Consider the following 19365-nt stretch of genomic DNA (forward strand, 5'->3'; position numbering starts at 1 on the left):
GTGAGGGCGGAAGAGCGCTGATGTGTGGCGGGCAGTGAGATATGATGTCATCTCTCTGCTGCTCACCACACCTCGCTCCCAAATTGAAGAAGCCCGGCTGTGAAGAGAGCTAATGTGGAGCGGGCGGAGAGAGATGTCATCTCTGCTCGTCCGTCCGCTCGCTTCTCTCCTCCTCCTCTCTCATGCAGCCAGCCTGCCCACCGCAGCAGCCACAACCCGCTGGTTAGGCAGGGACCTTACAGCAAGAGACTCGGGGCTATGGGCCCCAGATTCGGGGCTATAGCCCCAATAGCCACCCCCTAGCAACGCCCCTGGCCTACTCACTAAGCGAGTCTTGAGACATGAGCTTAGCTAATGGCTCTGAATCTGGAAAGTCTTCCATGTCTAACTTTTTACCAGAATGGAGTCTGAAATGCACCCTACGCAGATCCAAATGGTTAAGTGTCACTTCCAGGGTAGCACCGCAATGTCCTATGCATCAGGGGTGCAGTGACGGCACTCCAAAAGCCAAACCGAGGATAGGCTGCACTGGGTAACTGAGACCAGTTCTCATAGAGACCAGTTCTGGCACCAAAGTAGAGAAGAATATTAATTGAACAGAAACCTTTTAAAAAAAATAGAAAATGCTAGAAAAAAAAATAGGTTTCATTTTTGCCAGCAGAGCTGAAGAAAAAGACATACTAGGTTACTAGCAAAAAACCTAGGCATGCAGATAGTAGGAATTATTCTGGGCAGACCTACAGTTCTTTTGTTTGCCAGTATCCAATCCTCCTGTAGGCAGCAGTATAGCCCAAAGGTGAAGACTTTCTTCGTCTGTCATGTTCTCTTGATGATGGGTCAATTATGCATCATTGATCATGTGGTCTCTGTTAATGAGGAAAATCGCAGTCTAGACAGAGCCCCATACTGAGTGCTGTACATAGACCTGAAAAGTTAGCAGAGACCATATAACCCAGTGGTCTCCAAAGTGCTTGCCTTTATTCAGTACTTGGGACATAATTCCTCTTACTGACCCCAACGATGGCGCACTATTCCTTCTGGTGACACAATCGAGGGGGCACATTTCTTTCTGGAGACACAATCGAGGGGGCACATTTCTTTCTGGTGACACAATTGAGGGGGCACATTTCTTTCTGGTGACACAATCGAGGGGGCACATTTCTTTCTGGTGACACAATCGATGGGGCACTATTCCTCCCACTGACACCAGTGAGCGGTGGGGCACTGTTCCTCCCACTGACACCAGTGAGCGGTGGGGCACTATTCCTCCCACTGACACCAATGATGGGGCACTGTTCCTCCCACTGACACCAGTGAGCGGTGGGGCACTATTCCTCCCACTGACACCAGTAAGCGGTGGGGCACTGTTCCTCCCACTGATAGCAAAAATGGGCACTATTCCCCTCACCATTATCAATGATGGGCACTATTCCTCCTAATGCCAACCACAGGTGTGATGTAATTTTTTTTTACTCTCATTGACCACTAAGCCTGAGGAACTGTTTAAACTGGCCCTTTTTTTGAACATTATGACATTACTATGACCAATAACTTAGTAAAGGTCATGGGACCTGCCACCAGGGAGGGGCTAAAGAAGTGTTTGTTTTTTTCCACAACAAAAAAAAAAAAATTGTGAAGCTTTGTTTGGAAAAAAGAAAAAAAAGTAAAAAAGATTATATTTTCTTACTTTTGTTCCTATTTTTTTGTCAATTTTTTTTAAATTTTATATAAGCAGCCTGGAGGGAAGGGCTACTACAGTAAACACAACCAACTGCCTCGGGGTTAAACCACCAGTTCACCGCCTTTCTTTTTTTTTTCTTTTTTTTTTATGGAAATCTGATGATCTGGGAACACCTTGTAATGCTGGAGAAAGGTTCCCAAACACACCCACTATTGGGTCCTGTGTGGTTTGTGTGCAGAAATCCTGATGTACCAGATTGTCAGTACTAAGTTTTTCAGTCACCTAAGGTTGTAATGTGGAGATCGTGGCCTTATCCTCCCATCTCTCCCAATTAGAGGATTGCTGAAAATACAAGGCTTCCTGTGAATGGCTGAGATGCCCGATTCAATTTTGTTATGGCAGCAGAAGAGAAGTCCCAGTACTGTACTGCTGCAGCACACATGGAGGTACAATGTATATAGCAGATGGTACAGTTTATACAGTGCTGTCAGCAGCTACATCAGTTAGTAAAGGAAATAGTTCATTTGGGTCAGCTTGGTCCAAGCAAACTATTTAAAATGAAAGTAACCTAGAGTTCAGCTTTAAAACGTCAGATACCATCTACTCCATCAAAGTTTTGTATATAAAAGATTTCATGAAAGAAGAGGAAAGAAGACAATAATTCTAAAACATATGTTCAAATCTAAAGGAATTTTTTTCCATTCTTGTACAGAATTTTTTATCTTTTTGCTTTGTGTCCCATTTGGAGATTTCCCTTTATTTCCTCTCCAGAGAACACAATAGGAAAGTTGAAAGAAATCCCCTTAGGAGATCCTTCCCTGGAGAAGGAAGCACCATTGGACGTTTTCCAATCAATTCCTGGTCTGGTGAGGGAAAATCCAAAATTTTGGAGTTTTCATCAGAACAGGATTGGACAGAAAATCTAATATCGATGGGGACAAGTGCTTAGGAGAGAGATTTCCCCTTATTTCCTGTTTACTGGACAGGGAAAATGTCCCCAATCATATTTTTTTCTTCCAATAAATAAGTCTGGTGGCAAGCATCATTCAACACACTTTGAGCCCAGGTCATCCCCGGACCCACCCCAACCTTTGATTGGACAGTGAAAGGAGGAGCATCACAGCAAAGAGCTCATCTCTCTGTTACTCTGCTTTGTTCTCCTATCAGCATGCTTGTTGTTGGCACATGAACTGATTGGCTCCTTGTGTTGCTTCTTCCTTTAACACCCCAGCCCTGCTGTACAGGGACTGCAAGAGGCGGATACCAGGCAAATACAGATACGTGCACTGCTTGCATAAGAATGCACTTAATGATGTACTAATGGTTGCAAAGTTGCACTCAGTGTCTTTCATATCTGCATAGAGTTCAGCTTTATACATTTTTTTCTGGCCACTTGCACAGTAAAAATAATGTGGGCCTATCTCTGCCTGTTGCAGCGACTGGTAAACATCTTACTTTTACTCATGTAACAGTCAACAAGCCTCAGCACCAAATGTTCGCCAGATGTCGTTCTGGTTGCAGTACACTAATCACCGTGCATCGCTCACTCGGCACCTCCTTTCATCTGTAGCACCCTGATGTTTAGGCAGGATTGCTAGTAAATTTACCTGCCCAGTATAGTTGCCTTGGCCAGTTGATAGGAGGTCAATTTATTTCACCGCAATTCTGGAATTGCTGCACTTCTCTCTTCTGTCACTAGATGGCCGGGTATCTGGTGGCATTAGATAAGACAAGGGCATTGCAAGGACAGATTAGGAATAGATAGGGTGTTTTAGCCAATGGGCAGGGATTTTCTTGAGTCCCTTGCCCTGCTGGGAGAGTCTATTTATTTGGGCTAGGTCAGGTGATCGGAGTTTGGTGCCCCCTGGACGGCTGTCTGGGTGGACGTGTGTTGTGCTGCCCCAGGCTGCTAAACCAGAGCCTGAGGCCTATCCCAGGGACATCTGGCTGCTAGGCTGTCTGAGGACCTATCCAGAAGCAAGAGAGCAGCGCAGGGTTGGGGTTGCGGCTTGCAGTCCAACCAAAGTGACGGTTCTGCCGGCCGGAGAACCTGTCGTGGTCGGAGGTAGAGGGGAAGCTGTCACCACTAAGGGACCATTCACCAGGGACCACAGTGAGTAGCTGAAGCAAGTACCAGAGCAGTATTCTCACCAACCGGGGATGGTGGGAAACTTCAGAAGGTGTCAAGCCAGGGACCCATCCAGCGAAGGTGACGCTTGCAGAGCAGTCTTGTGTGCCAAGCCAGGGACCGAGCAGGACAGTGCAGTGACGCTTGAGGAGTATCTGTGAGTGCCAAGCTAGGGACCCAGCAGGGACACGGGGGTGACGATTGAGGAAGATACTGAGAGAGAAGATTGGAGTAGCTCAGGGGATCCAGTGGCAGTGGATCTGTGGGTCTAAGTGACAGACTGGGAGCTCAGTTGAGTGAAGATCTAAAAAAGAGATTGTGGAAGAAGTGAAAGAGTTCATTACAACCTGTGTTAGAAACTGTTCTAGATTGTTGCCATAGGAGACAGCATGCCTACACACGCAGACGTGGTGTCCAGCTGGGTGCCTTTCTCTGCATGGCTGTCTACCTATAGAAGTCTTGGAGTCTGCCAATTAACATTGCAACTATTAAAGGGAGTCCTGGCCCCAACCCTCTCTCCCTCAGTTCTGTTTAAGAGACAATAAATCTCTTTGCATTCAAGAAGTGTCTGGCGCCCATTAATCTACCTTGCATTGCACCCACCATGCCTCATAACCCACTCTACAGAGAGGTGTGGAGAGACTTGTAACAAACATTGCAGCAGACAGAGATGGGGCACACATCATTAGAGATAGCTTATTTTTTCTGTTGCAAATGCCAAAAAATAATTTTTAGCCATACTTTATAGCTAAACTCAAGCTTTTATTGCTCATTTAGGTCTAGGAGGATGCAGAAAAGTAGATCTACTTACTCAAGCCTCCGTTCCTCCTCGCTGCTAAACTGGTCCCCTGCAGCATCTTCTTCCCTGTGCTAAAGTGGTCTAAGGTTCTGATGGGTGCTGATATGCTGCACTGATATGCTGCACTGATGGACATCGATATGCTGGGCACTGATGGACACTGATATGCTGCACTGATGGTGCTGCACCCAGTGTAAATGTCCCCTGTAATTGGAAAGCCGGTTATCGTTTACTCACACAGTGACAGTGCTGAGGAAAGGAAATGCCAATAACCGACACTTGTTTACATGTGATTGGCTGTGATTGGACACAGCTGATCACATGGTAAAGAGCCTACATCATCAGCTCTTTACCCTGATTTGCGATGCGCTGTGTCTGAGGGACGGGCACGTGAAGGACGTCATGTGACGTCCAGTCAGGATCTTAAAGCCACTGCCTCGCCGTTATTTTGCTATAGGTGTTAAACTGCTTTTTCCCTTCCCATAGACTAAACAAGTAGTTAACCCTTGCAGGGTGGGCTTAGCCTGCCCTGCAAGGGAAGGATTTTCAAATATCCTGCCGTTGGGCTTGCCCTGTTTCACTTGCTCGAGTGCTCTACACCTCCCCCATTCATAAAAAACCTTCTATTCTTTCAGTGAATGCAAGGTGCTCTGTGATTGGAGATGGGGTGGATGAATGATACAATATGCTCTCTTGAAACAGACTCTAATTTTCTCCTATGGCCAATAAAAGTCTTGTTTTAGACGCTTTGCTAAATGGGATCCAATGTTAAGCTGTTAACCACTTGCTGACTATCACACGCCGATATACGACGGCACAATGGCAGCGGTTGGCAAATGGGCATACCTGTACGCGGCGCCCTTAAATCGGCAGGGCTAGCGGGCGCCGCGTACAGCGTGACCATTCCCGCGGGACCGGCGGACTCTATGTCGCTCTATGCGACTCTACGGCGATCGTGTCAGGGAGCCGAAGAACGGGGAAGTGCCTATGTAAACAAGGCATTTCCCCGTTCTGCCTTGTGTCATGACAGAGATCACTGCTCTGTCATCGGGAGCAGTGATCGATGTCATGTAAGTGGAAGCCCCTCCCCCCCACAGTTAGAATCACTCCCTAGGACACACTTAACCCCTTGATCGCCCCCTAGTGTTTAACCCCTTCCCTGCCAGTGTCATTTACACAGTATTTTTATAGCACTGATCGCTGTATAAATAACAATGGTCCCAAAATAGTGTCAAAAGTGTCCAATGTGTCCGCCATAATGTCGCAGTCATGATAAAAATCGCAGATCGCCGCCATTACTAATAATAAAAAAAATTAATAATAAAAATGCCATAAAACTATCCCTTATTTTGTAGACGCTATAACTTTTGCGCAAACCAATTAATATAGGCTTATTGTGATTTTTTTACCAAAAATTTGTAGAAGAATACATATCGGCCTAAACTGAGGGGAAAAAAAACAGGTTTTTTTTATATATTTTTGGGGGATATTTATAATAGCAAAAAGTAAAAAATATTGCTTTTTTTTCAAAATTGTCGCTCTTTTTTGGTTATAGCGCAAAAAATAAAAACCGCAGAGGTGATCAAATAATACCAAGAGAAAGCTCTAATTGTGGGGAAAAGAAGGACGTCAATTTTGTTTGGGTGCAACGTCGCACTTCCGCGTAATTGTCAGTTAAAGCGACGCAGTGCCAAATAGCAAAAGGTGCTCTGGTCAGGAAGGGGGTAAATCCTTCAAGGGCTGAAGAGGTTAAACAAGGTCCTACAAAAAAAAACTTTTCACAATTCGAGAGTGTTCAGCGTACCAGTCCAGTGCTATAGGGAGTTGCATCCACAAACTGCTTATTACCTGCTACTAAATAATGCAGTACAATACACCAGTGAAAACTAGTGGAAGCCTATCATTAGAGGAAGATTAATCTTATATCTCCCTGTTGGTACGGCAGTTACCAGAGCTGAACTGGAGATGCTGCAAATTGCTTCCTGTGGAGAGACTCCAGGCAGAGAAAGCCGAACACAACAACGAGAGCATGAGAATAATGCTTACTTGATCCTCAAAGGACAGCGCTTGAGCCACATCGCGGGGAAAGCCATCTATAACGATCCCATCCGAGTCGGGAATTTGCATTAATCTCTGTTTGATTTCGGTAATTGTCGTTTCCTGGACAAGAAAAAAAAGGGAAAAGGGACATTAATTGCTGGTGTTGTTAATCAGTTAAGGTTAAGTGAATCGTAGAGGTGAAGTTGCACTACCTGTGGCGCTAATTCCCCCGTGGTTATTATCTTGGCGATTAGGCTCCATTTTCTGTTGCTGCTGGTGTTGTGGATCTTTTTCCTCAACAGCTCGCCCACTGATATGTATTCAAAGCCGTAACGCTCGGCTATTTTCAAGCTCTGAGTCCCTTTCCCGCTGCCAGGCCCACCTAGGAGTGAAGAAAAATTAAAATAAAAAAAAAAAATAGCGATCAATTAGCCACACAAATAGCAGGAAATGAACTAGGAAAACGGCATCTGCTGCTGAAATAGCTCTCGGGAAAATTGACAAATAAGAATTGTTAACAGCAAGCAAAAACTTAAAGCAGAACGCCGAGCAGAATTAAAAGATACACTTTATTGCAGCTAAGTGATCAATTAAAACAGAACTCCAGCCAAAAAAAAAAAAAAAAAAAGGAGTAGTCAATTAAAAAGATAAAAAAATAACAAAATCAGCTTTTGCTGCAATATTCATCAGATTTCTCCAGCGGTCCTTTTTTTTGCTGCTGGATTTCCTCAGTGTGATGGGCAGCATGATTCAACACACTTCCTTTGAGCCGAGATCATCCTGAACCTGCCCCAGACTGATGGGACAGTGAAAAGAGAAGTAGCATAGTGATGAGCTCATCTCTGTCAGCCTGCCCTCTACGCCAGTCAATCATGTTACAACATGATTGGCTTCTTCATAGCTCCCAACTGTCCCTGATTTCGAGGGACTGTACCTCTGTCCCTCTTTCCTCCTCATTTTGGTCTGATCTATATAGTTGTATATAAAATGCACTTTTAATCTTTCAAAAAGTGTTTCCCAGTGCTAAACCTTTCATCCAAATTCTAGATTGCTGCATTTGTACATTTTAAAAGCCAATATAAAGGAACAGTAGTGGTAAAAAAAAAGCACTTGTGGATTTAATTAACCTTTTAATTCTCCTTTAAGGCATAGCTCCCAACGGTCCCTGATTTCGAGGGACTGTCCCTGATTTGGAGCAATGTCCCTCTGTCCCTCTTTTCTCCTCATTTGTCCCTCATTTTGGTCTGATCTATATAGTTGTATATAAAATGCACTCTATCAAAAAGTGTTTTGCAGTGCTAAACCTTTCATCCAAATTCTAAATTGCTGCATTTGTACATTTTAAAAGCCAGTATAAAGGAATAGTAGTGGTACAAAAAAAGCTCTTGTGGATTTAATTAACCTTTTGTTTTGGTTAATTCTCCTTTAAGAGGGTGTGTCAGGGGGCGTGTCCTATGCCTACATACATTTGCAAGTAGGTGTCCCTCATTCCCATCTCAAAATGTTGGGAGGTGTGGCTTCTTGTGCTGCCTCTTAGTTCTGTTGTATAGTGATTGCAGGAGGCGGATACCAGGTACTTGCACTGCTTATATTTAAAAATACATTTAATCATGTATGTTAGCAAACTCATTTCAATCAGTGGCTGTAGCCAGTCGCTTGCAGTCACAAATCAGTGTATTTTGACAGAAATGCATTAAAAACCCTCTGCAATGGTGTTAGAGACTTTAGTAATAATCCCCAGTATGTGCCAATTGTTGAAATAACAGCCCTCAAAACTGGTGCCATTGACCGCAATAATAACCCCAACATTGGTAATTAGTGGCAGTGCTATTTAAACCACCCCTAATTGATAGTCAGTGGCAATGCTGCTAACCCCCCTTAATCCCATTCAGGGCTGTCTTGGGGCAAAAGGGGCAGCTGTCCTGGGCCCAAACAGCTGAGCTGCACCTTGAGCCTGTGCTGCATGCAAATAGTTGATCAATTGATTTGGCAATCACTCAGGAGATGAGGGTGGAATTGAATGTTGGGGGTGCTGGTGATTGGCTTGGTGTTATGTCTGCAGCCTGTGCAGCGATTGGCCAGCTTGGTAAGTTAAACCTTGTCCTGAGTGAGCACCTGGCAGTCCCAAGCACCGTCACACCAACCCCTCTTCCTCACCATGTCCGATAAGCTGCAGACCATAGGCCCACTGAAGGGTCTGAGGAGGAAGAAGAAGGGGTCCTGTATAATGATGGGGGAAGTATGGGGGAGGAGGTCCTGTGTAAAGATGGGAGTAGTATAGGGAAGGGGCTCCTGTGTAATGTTCGGGGTAGTATGGGGAAGGCGGTCCTGTGTATGGATGGGGGAGGGGGTCCTGTGTAACGATGGGGGTAGTATGGGGAAGGAGGTCCTGTGTAATGATGGGGGTAGTAGGGGGAAGGGGGTCCTATGTAATGATGGGGGTAGTAGGGGGAAGGAGGTCCTGTGTAATGATGGGGGTAGTATGGAGAAGGAGGTCCTGTGTAATGATGGGGGTAGTAGGGGGAAGAGGGTCCTATGTAATGATGGGGGTAGTAGGGGGAAGAGGGTCCTATGTAATGATGGGGGTAGTATGGGGAAGGAGGTCCTGTGTAATGATGGGGGTAGTATGGAGAAGGAGGTCCTGTGTAATGATGGGGGTAGTATGGGGAAGGAGGTCCTGTGTAATGATGGGGGTAGTATGGGGAAGGAGGTCCTGTGCAATGATGGGGGTAGTATGGGGAAGAGGGTCCTGTGTAATGTTGGGGGTAGTATGGGGAAGAGGGTCCTGTGTAATGTTGGGGGTAGTATGGGGAAGGAGGTCCTGTGTAATGACGGGGGTAGTATGGGGAAGAGGGTCCTGTGTAATGTTGGGGGTAGTATGGGGAAAGGGATCCTGTGTAATGATGGGGGTAGTATGGGGAAGAGGGTCCTGTGTAATGTTGGGGGTAGTATGGGGAAGAGGGTCCTGTGTAATGTTGGGGGTAGTATGGGGAAGGAGGTCCTGTGTAATGATGGGGGTAGTATGGGGAAGAGGGTCCTGTGTAATGTTGGGGGTAGTATGGGGAAAGGGATCCTGTGTAATGATGGGGGTCCGGTGTAATGATGGAGGTAGTATGAGGGAGGGGGTCCTGTGTAATGATGGGTTAGTATCGGGAAGGATATCCTGTGTAATGTGACAGCGTAATTGCATGGGTTGGGCAAGAAAATGTTTGTCCAGTGTCCAATCAATATTAAAGACGGCCCTGACACCATTCCTGCATTGGTGGTCCATGGCAGAGTTAATTAAACCAGCCCCAACGCCCCCATCAACATTGGTGGTCAGTAGTGACCACCAATGGGGATGGGGGGGTACAAGCGTTAGTTAACCCATTTCCCCCTCTGTATATCTGTGGTCGGTGTCAGTGCTGTTAACCACCCTGCCCCTTTCTCTCCCTCCCCCCTACACACACACACACACAACCACATCGGTGGTAAACAAACGTGTTAGTTGGCTCTCCCCATCTCTCTCCCCACACAGAACCTCTGCCCATCCCTTGTCACTTGTGAACAAAGCCAAGATCTGCACAGACAATGGGATTAATAAGTGTCATGTCTGAGCCATCATCTCAGTCCAGGAAGTAGATGGTGATCCTGGGTGATGCCTGAACAAAAATTATCATATCGTTCTGGAGAGAAAGTTCATAATTACCTGGAAATGTTACACTGAGACACTAACTGGCAGGCATGTACTTAACAGGTTTCTAATACAAGGTCCACTTCAAGGTCTTAAAAATCTTATTTCTGTGTTGTGCCATATATGATTATTATATATCCAGACTAGAATTTCTGCTAATGCCCTGCTGCACAATCTTATGTTGTATGTTTTTTTAGTGTACATTTCATATACAAGCCCTATAAAAACTTGGCAACCACTGTGATGGAGGTTGATGACATGAGAACACCTGAATGGTATGCTGCAAATTCTCTGTATAAGTTTGACGTACACAAGGGACTTATAAGAGCTGGAGCCTGTGGGTACAAGGCCCAAGGGGTTAATGCAAGGGCTCTTTTCTCAGAGAATAGGTGCAGGTACCCCTTACCCTCCCGAGTACATTGTCCAAGCCTCCCATCCACCACCAAGCACTGTCCCTTGTCTCTGCCCCTACCCTCCTCCCAATAGACCACCAAGCTACAATAGATCCCCCCCCAGCAACAATAGATCATCCTCTGCAACAATAGATTTCCCCCAGCAACAATAGATCCTCCTCATCAACAATAGATCCCCCAGCAGCAATAGACCTCCGCCAGCTACAGCTGATGCCCCAGCAGCCAGCATCAATAGACTCTCCAGCAGCCAGTAATGGTAGACCTCCCTAAAAACAGTAGATCTCCCTCAGCAACAATAGACACCCCCTAGCAACAATAGTTCCTCCACCAGCAATAGACACCTCCCCTGCAAGAATAGATCCCCCAGCAGCCAGCAACAATAGAACCCTTGCAACAGTACACCCCCACAGCAATAATAGATCCCACTAGCAACAATAGAGCCCCCAGCAACACTACACATGCCAGCGACAATACATCCCCCAGCATCAATAAACCCTCCAGTAGGCCCAAGGACACCTTGCCAGTACATAGACTCTGGGCTGGAGGTGCATACACCCTGAGAAAAAGCCTAGGATTTATGTATGAAAAGTGTGCTAATAAGAACATTTCTTGTATCCCGTACAAATTAACTAAAGTCCTTGTTTTGAATCCAAACCTGCCTTGCAGGAATGCCAAGTGGAAATTAATTGGTTGCTCTAGGCACCAAGAAATTTTCTTTTTTTATACATATGCCCCATAAAAATATGGCAACCACAATGATGAGGGCTGATGACACGAGCATATCCATACTGGTTATAAGAAAGGATGGGCAGATACGGGGAAGATGTTGGGGAATGAAGATCAGGCCTGGGGAGCCTGGCAAAGAGCCAACAGATGGCACAGAGAAGTGGGATCTGATTGAAGTGAACTTCAGAACAGACTTGTGATGCTGCGTACACACGGGTGGACTTTGACAGGACTGGTCCGACAGACTTTCCAGCGGACTTCCGACGGACTTTCTAATGAACGGACTTGCCTACACACGATCACACCAAAGTCCGACGGATTCGTACGTGATGACGTACACCGGACTAAAATAAGGAAGTTGATAGGCAGTAACCAATAGCTGCCCTAGCGTCAGTTTTTGTCTGTCGGACTAGCATACAGACGAGCGGATTTCTGGGTCCGGCGGAGTTACGACGTAAAGATTTGAAGCATGTTCCAAATCTAAAGTCCGTCAGATTTGCGACTGGAAAAGTCCGCTGAAGGTCCGGTGAAGCCCACACACGATCGGATTGTCCGCTGGATTTGGTCCGTCGGCGTCCGTCAGACCAGTCCGGTCGAAAAGTCCGAACGTGTGTACGCCCCATTAAGGTTTTTTTTGATACAAGAGTCCTTTAAGTGTCAAGTTCATACGTTTTTCAATTGGCGTTACATATTGTTTTTGCTATGAATGATATAATAAATGCCAGCTTGATTTCACACATTTAATTGGAAATAATAATGAGGGGGACACAATTAAAGCTCTATTTTATCTTCATTTTTTTTTGTTTTCAGCTGTTCACTGTGTGTTGAGTGTTCTAAAGAGAGGCATGAAATTAATTCCATAACCATATACTTTGTGGCTATTTGCACTGGGCCAAATCAGCCCAATTTAGCTCAAATGCTGGTTTACACAAATTGGCTCTCTCATCTCTATTAAACATACAATTCATCAAAAATTCAAAGTGCAGCCAGGTCTTCTGAGACATATGACTGACGCGGCTCCAGACACCAGTCATATTGAATTTTTCTGACAGGCTTGAAGTAATTTCATCAAATATTTAAATACAGCTGTTTTTTATGTGGACGGTGCTTTGAAGCATTCTATAGACTTCTGAACAACTTCAACCTTATCACAAAAGCCGAGAGGTGCAGCTGTTGGTTATGACAATTATGTCGCGTACACACGGTCGGACTTTTTGACTACAAAGGTCCGACGGTCTTTCCAACGGACTTTCGACGGACTTTCTAACGAACGGACTTGTCTACACACGACCAAAGTCTGACTGATTCATACGTGATGACGTACGACTGGACTAAAATAAGGAAGTTGATAGCCAGTAGCCAATAGCTGCCCTAATGTCAGTTTTCGTCCGTCGGACTAGCATACAGACGAGCGGATTTTTCGACCGGACTTGAGTCCGTCGGAAAGATTTAAAGCATGTTCCAAATCTAAAGTCCATCAGATTTTCGACCAAAAAAGTCCGCTGCAGGTCCGATAAAGCCCACACACGGTCGGATTGTCCGCCGGACTCGGTCCGTCGGACCGTCCGGTCGAAAAGTCCGCCAGTGTGTACGCGGCTTTAGACTTCAATATTCATTCTTCTAGTCAAGGTCAGAGAATGACGACAAGTATGTGACTGGTGGCACAGTCATTCCTGCCATGAAACATAGGCAGAGCCTTAAGAGGAACCCTTTGGAATACAATGAGATTCACACTTCACGACGTACAAATGAATGTATGTCCTGTGGACAAGCAAACAATATATTAAATAGCATTATAACAATAAAACTCATGTGCTGCTATATGTAAATTATAAACCAAATCTGTGCCTGGAACTGAACTGCTGCACCAAGTGTACTCAATCACTCTAATGCCCTGTACACACGGTCGGACATTGATCGGACATTCCGACAACAAAATCCATGGATTTTTTTTCGACGGATGTTGGCTCAAACTTGTCTTGCATACACAAAGGTCACACAAAGTTGTCGGAAAATCCGATCGTTCTGAACGCGGTGACGTAAAACACGTACGTCGGGACTATAAACGGGGCAGTAGCCAATAGCTTTCATCTCTTTATTTATTCTGAGTATGCGTGGCACTTTGTGCGTCGGATTTGTGTACACACGATCGGAATTTCCGACAACTGATTTTGTTGTCGGAAAATTTTATAGCAAGCTCTCAAACATTGTGTGTCGGAAATTCCTATGGAAAATGTGTGATGGAGCCCACGCACGGTCGGAATTTCCGACAACAAGGTCCTATCACACATTTTCCATTGGAAAATCCTATCGTGTGTACAGGGCATTATACTGACAATTTCTCATATAAATGGTGCGCCATTCCTTTAAGAATAAATAAAATAAAGCTTTCCGTGTAATAAATTATATACACCTTACTCAATAATTGTAAATTATATCGTATTAATTTAAGCACAAAATAAGCTTTTCTTCATACAATGTAATTTGCACTTCTTGAGTAAGGTGTGTATAATTTATTACCTGGAAAGCTTTATTTTATTTATTCTTAAAGGAACAGCGCACCATTCATTTGAAATATTGTCAGTATAATAAATAGTGCAGCACAGTATTTGATAAAATAAATAATTAATGAACTTACATAAGAAAAAAAAAAAGAAAAAAAAATATCAGAGAAAAGAAAGGATCTCTGATCCCAGCGCTCACAATGGATATATGGTGGATTTTATACACTATTAGCTGCTATTATAAAAAAACAAAAAGATGCGAAATATATATACCTCTCCAAAACGAGAAAATATTAACAGCGCTAAACATAGATTGAACCACAAGTGTACTAGATTATAAAATATAAATCATAGGACATGAATACATTTAAAAATTGAAATCTAATAAAAAGCTTAGTCCATAGTAAATACAAAGCCTAAATCAGGCTAATCCGGCAAGTCTTTTTACTAATAGATCATTGTGTGCAAACGACAGCATACAAGATGAACTTTAATTCCACCAGAGTGCACCAATCATCGGCCTATACACCTTCACCGAGTCACCTGGTGATAGCCCCCTTTGAGTGTATGCTCACCAAAGGTAGGAGTCAGATGAGCCTGTGATATTTCTCCCAGGGATGGTCTGCTCTGCTGCCACTGGTAAGGGTTAGTTCTCCATAGCCATGATGTAGTTTATATCATGCAAAACATAGAGGGGATGCTTGCCATAGTGTTAAACCGTTTATTAAAAAACTCGACCCCCCTAATACAAAATATGCTTACAGAATCAATAAAATCAAACAGCTTGTTCAAAGTCAGCTCACCGCTGGGCGGAAAGCCTGTACGTCCCGCGTACGTCCCCCTGACCGTGTATACGAGGCTTTAGGCTCTGTTCACACCTCTGCGGTTTTTGGCCGTTTTTCTGCTGTAAGGCCCCATACACACTATTAGATTTTCTGCAGATTTTTGTCTTTAGATTTACAAGACCATGTAGTGCAAGGGCCTGCCTGATTGCATACAAATTGAAACTCTAATGCCACGTACACACAATTGGAATTTCCGACAACAAATGTACGATGTGAGCTTGTTGTCGGAAATTCTGACCATGTGTAGGCTCCATCGGACATTTGCTGTCGGAATTTCCAACAACAAAAATTTGAGAGCTGGGTCTCAAATTTTCCGACAACAAAATCCGTTGTCGGAAATTCCGATCGTGTGTGCACAATTCCAACGCACAAAATTCCACGCATGCTCGGAATCAAGCAGAAGAGCCGCACTGGCTATTGAATTTTATTTTTCTCGGCTCGTCGTACGTGTTGTACGTCACCGCGTTCTTGACGTTCGGAATTTCCCACAAGATTTGTGCGACCGTGTGTATGCAAGACAAGTTTGAGCCAACATCCGTCGGAAAAAAATCCAGGATTTTGTTGTCAGAATGTCCGATCATGTGTACGAGGCATAAAGCTACTTTCACACTGAGGCGCTTTACAGGCGCTACAGTGCTAAAAATAGTGCCTGTAAAGAGCCTCACCTGTCTCTCCAGTGTGAAAGCCCGAGGGCTTTCACACTGGAGCGGTGTGCTTGCAGGACGGTCAAAAAAGTCCTGCAAGCCGCATCTTTGTAGCGCTGTAGGAGCGGTGTATACACAGTCCATGGGGCAGCGCGGCCAAACCGCTGGCAAAGCGCTGCTCCAGCAGCGCTTTGCCGGCGGTTTCAACCCTTTTTCGGCCACTAGCGGGAGTTAAAAATGCCCCGCTAGCGGCCCAATAGCGCCGCTAAAACGACGGTAAAGCAGCGCTAAAAATAGCACAGCTTTACCTCCGGCGCCTACCCGCACCAGTGTGAAAGTAGCCTTAAGGTTTGACCTCATATTATATGGTTTTGGTAAATCTGAAGGCAAAAATCTGATAGGGTGTATGGGCCTTAAGCCTCAGCTCTAAAAATGCCCAACAGGACAAATCCCATTCATTTCAATGGCCCCTGTTCACATCTGAGCGTTCTGTCGCCTGAAGCAAAACGCCCCTCGCTCAAAAAATTGGCAGATTACAGGCGTTTTACTGCTTTTACATTGCTGCCCTTTTAACCTTGAAAACGCCTGTACAAAAACACTGCAAAGACGTGGTAAAATAGCAACGCCTAGATGTGAACAGAGCCTAAGAAAATTATCCGTATCATCACACTGTAAGGTTACGTTCACACCTGAGTGATTTTCTGCTTGAAGCTTGTAGCTCTAAAATGCTCAACAAGCCAAATCCCATCTATTCAATGGCCCCTGTTCACATCTGAGCGGTCTGTAGCAAAACACCTGAAGCTCAAAAAAGTACATGAGCTTCTTTTTGGCAGATTACAAGCATTTTTGGCCCCATAGACTTGGATAGAAACGACTGATTTCAGCGTTTTACAAGTGTTTTCTGCTCAAATAGCAGCTCTCCACCCCCATTTTCTCTCCCTCTCCTTCCCCTAGTGCTTTCTATTGGCTAAACAAAAACACCTGAAGCTGTAAAACATTTGTAATACACTTCTAAACGCTTTTAAAAAAAAGCTTGTAAAAAGCTGGGAAAAAAAAATTTTAAAAGCGGGAGTCCGGCGAAAATTTTTTTTTTTAGATGTCAGCAGCTGCAAATACTGCAGCTGCTGACTTTTAAAATAAGGTCACTCATCTGTCCCGGGGTCCAGCGATGTCGGCACCCGAGACCGAACCGTCCCTCGGTCCTCGGGTGCTGCCGCTGCCATTCTCAGTGAGGGAATCAGGAAGTGAAGCGTTGCGGCTTCACTTCCCGGTTCCCTACTGCGCATGCGCGAGTCGCGCTGCGCGTTCTCAATGGTCCCCACTATCTCCTGGGACCTGTGTCTTTCCCAGGAGACAGCGGGGGAGTGCGGGAGGGGGCGTGACTCCCGCTGGAGTTTATTCCCGGAGGTGGGTGCAGATACCTGTATTATACAGGTATCTGCACCCCCCTCCCCCCTGAAAGGTGCCAATTGTGACTCCGGAGGGGGGGGGGGTTCCGATGACCCCCTGACATGCCACATTTGGCATGTCATTTTTTTGGGGGGGGGGGGGGGGCGGAAACCCTCTTTTTAGAGGGTCCCAGCTCCCACTTCCTCCCGGCGCACCACAGCACCGGAAGGGAGATCACCTCTATCCCCTCCCTCTCGGCAATCATCTGGGACACGTCACAGGTCCCAGATGATTGCCTGGCCAGTCACGATGCATGGTTAGCGCATGCGCAGTGCATGCCCGGCTATGGAGCCACAGCCGGACGCCCACAGTGACAATGCCGGTGCCTCAGAGAGGAGGGGGAGACGAGCGGATCGCTGGACCGTGGGACAGGTAAGTGTCCGATTATTAAAAGTCAGCAGCTGCAGTATTTGTAGTTGCTGACTTTTAATTTTTTTTTTTTTTCTTTTTTTAAGCAGAACTCCACTTTAACCACTTCCCGCCCGCCCTATAGCGGATTGACGTCCGGGAAGTGGTTGTGTTATCCTGACTGGACGTCATATGACGTCCAGCAGGATAACATGCCGCAGCGCGCCCCCGGGGGCGCGCATCGCGGCAATCGGTGGAGCGGTGTGTCAGTCTGACACACCGCTACACTGATCTTGGTAAAAAGCCTCCGGCGGAGGCTCTTTACCACGTGATCAGCCGTGTCCAATCACGGCTGATCACGCTGTCAATAGGAAGAGCCGTTGATCGGCTCTTCCTCACTCGCGTCTGACAGACGCAAGTAGAGGAGAGTCGATCGGCAGCTCTCCTGGCAGGGGGGGTCTGCGCTGATTGTTTATCAGCGCAGCCCCCCCTCAGATCACCCCACTGGACTACCAGGGATGCCACTAGGACCACCAGGGGAGGGGCAACGTGGATGGCCAGGTATGTACCCCATGGCCATCCACATGTGCCCAATCTGTGCCAATCAGTGCCCACAAATGGGCACTGATTGGCACTATTATGTCCATGATATGCCCAGATCTGCCCAGCAATGCTCTATCAGTGCCACCTATCATTGCCCATCTGTGCCACCTATCATTGCCCATCAGTGCCACCTGTCATTGCCCATCAGTGCCCATCTGTGCCCATCAGTGCCCACCTATCAGTGCCCATCAGTGCCATACATCAGTGCCACACATACGTACCCATCAGTACCACCCATATATACCAATCAATGCCACCTACGAGTGCCCATCAGTGCCGCCTATGAGTGCCCATCGGTGCCACCTATGAGTGCCCATCAGTGCCGCATAACAGTGCCACCTATCAGTGCCCATCAGTGCCACCTATCAGTGCCCATCAGTGCCGCCTATCAGTGCCCATCATCAGTGCCCGTTAGTGCCACCTCATCAGTGCCACCTCATTGGTGCCACCTCATCGGTGCCCATCAGTGCCGCCGTATCAGTGCCCATCTGTGCCGCCGTATCAGTGCCCATTATTGAAGGAGAAAGCGTACTTATTTACAAAAAAATTTAACAGAAACAAAGAAAAACTTGTTTTTTTTCGAAATTTTCGGTCTTTTTTTATTTGTTGCGCAAAAAATAAAAACCGCAGAGGTGATCAAATACCACCAAAAGAAAGCTCTATTTGTGGGAACAAAATGATAAAAAAATTTGTTTGGGTACAGTGTAGCATGACCGCGCAATTGTCATTCAAATTGCAACAGCACTGAAAGGTGAAAATTGGGCTGGGCGGGAAGGTGTCTAAGTGCCTGGTATTGAAGTGGTTAAAAGCATAAAAAACCCCAGTGAATTTCAGCTTATAGACAACACCCTGCCTTTCTGTACATGGAGGCCTAAAGCTGACTTTTAGGTATGGTTTGCACTTTTCCAGCTTGGACAAAAGTAAGTATGTATGTGCCATATCTAGGTGATGCTTGTGGAAGCTGGAAATCTCTGTAGTAGGCTCCGCCAATACAGGGAGCTCCGCTAGCTTCCAAACTGAGTGCCAAGCAGCTGTCCTGCTGTTTAGCGCAAACAGGGGGTAGCTCATACGGCAGGGGCGCCATTCGGCTTTTTTTTTTTAAACCTGCAAGGCAGAGTTATAATGTGCTAGTGTGCTTAGCACACTAGCACATTATGTGAAACTTACCTTAAAATGAAGCCTTCCAGCGCCGAGCTGTCACCGCTGACAGGGCTTCTATCTTCACCCAGTCTTTCTTCCCGGTTGGCAGGCTCCGGTCCTTTGACTGAACAAGCAGCGATGACATCACTCCCACGCATGCGCGTGGGAGCCGCTGTTCACGGCACAGGACTCTGGAGGAACATCACCCGCAGCTTCACAAGTAAATATCGCCTAAACGGTGAACGTTTATTAAATGTTAACTGTAACTATAGGTAAGCCTTATTATAGGCTTACCTACAGGTAAAAATCAACCAAGGGAGTTTACTCTGACTTTGAGTGCAAAGTCTTCTTTGTTTGGACAAAATGGAGATC

At 45.8% G+C, this 19365-nt stretch overlaps 1 protein-coding gene across 1 annotated transcript in view; it reads right to left on the minus strand.

Moving 5' to 3' along the window:
- The window catches only part of AK5 (adenylate kinase 5), a 426857-nt gene that overhangs the window by 363528 nt on the left and 43964 nt on the right, over positions 1-19365 (minus strand). Inside the window, exons 4-5 of the mRNA XM_073593713.1 lie at positions 6861-7030; positions 6655-6768 (exon numbers count right to left, since the gene is read on the minus strand). Of these exons, the coding sequence (XP_073449814.1) occupies positions 6655-6768; positions 6861-7030 (284 nt within the window). The remainder of the gene's footprint in view (positions 1-6654; positions 6769-6860; positions 7031-19365) is intronic.

Source organism: Aquarana catesbeiana, linkage group LG07, assembly GCF_042186555.1.
Source record: "Aquarana catesbeiana isolate 2022-GZ linkage group LG07, ASM4218655v1, whole genome shotgun sequence".
In the NCBI taxonomy this organism is placed as follows: Eukaryota; Metazoa; Chordata; class Amphibia; order Anura; family Ranidae; genus Aquarana; species Aquarana catesbeiana.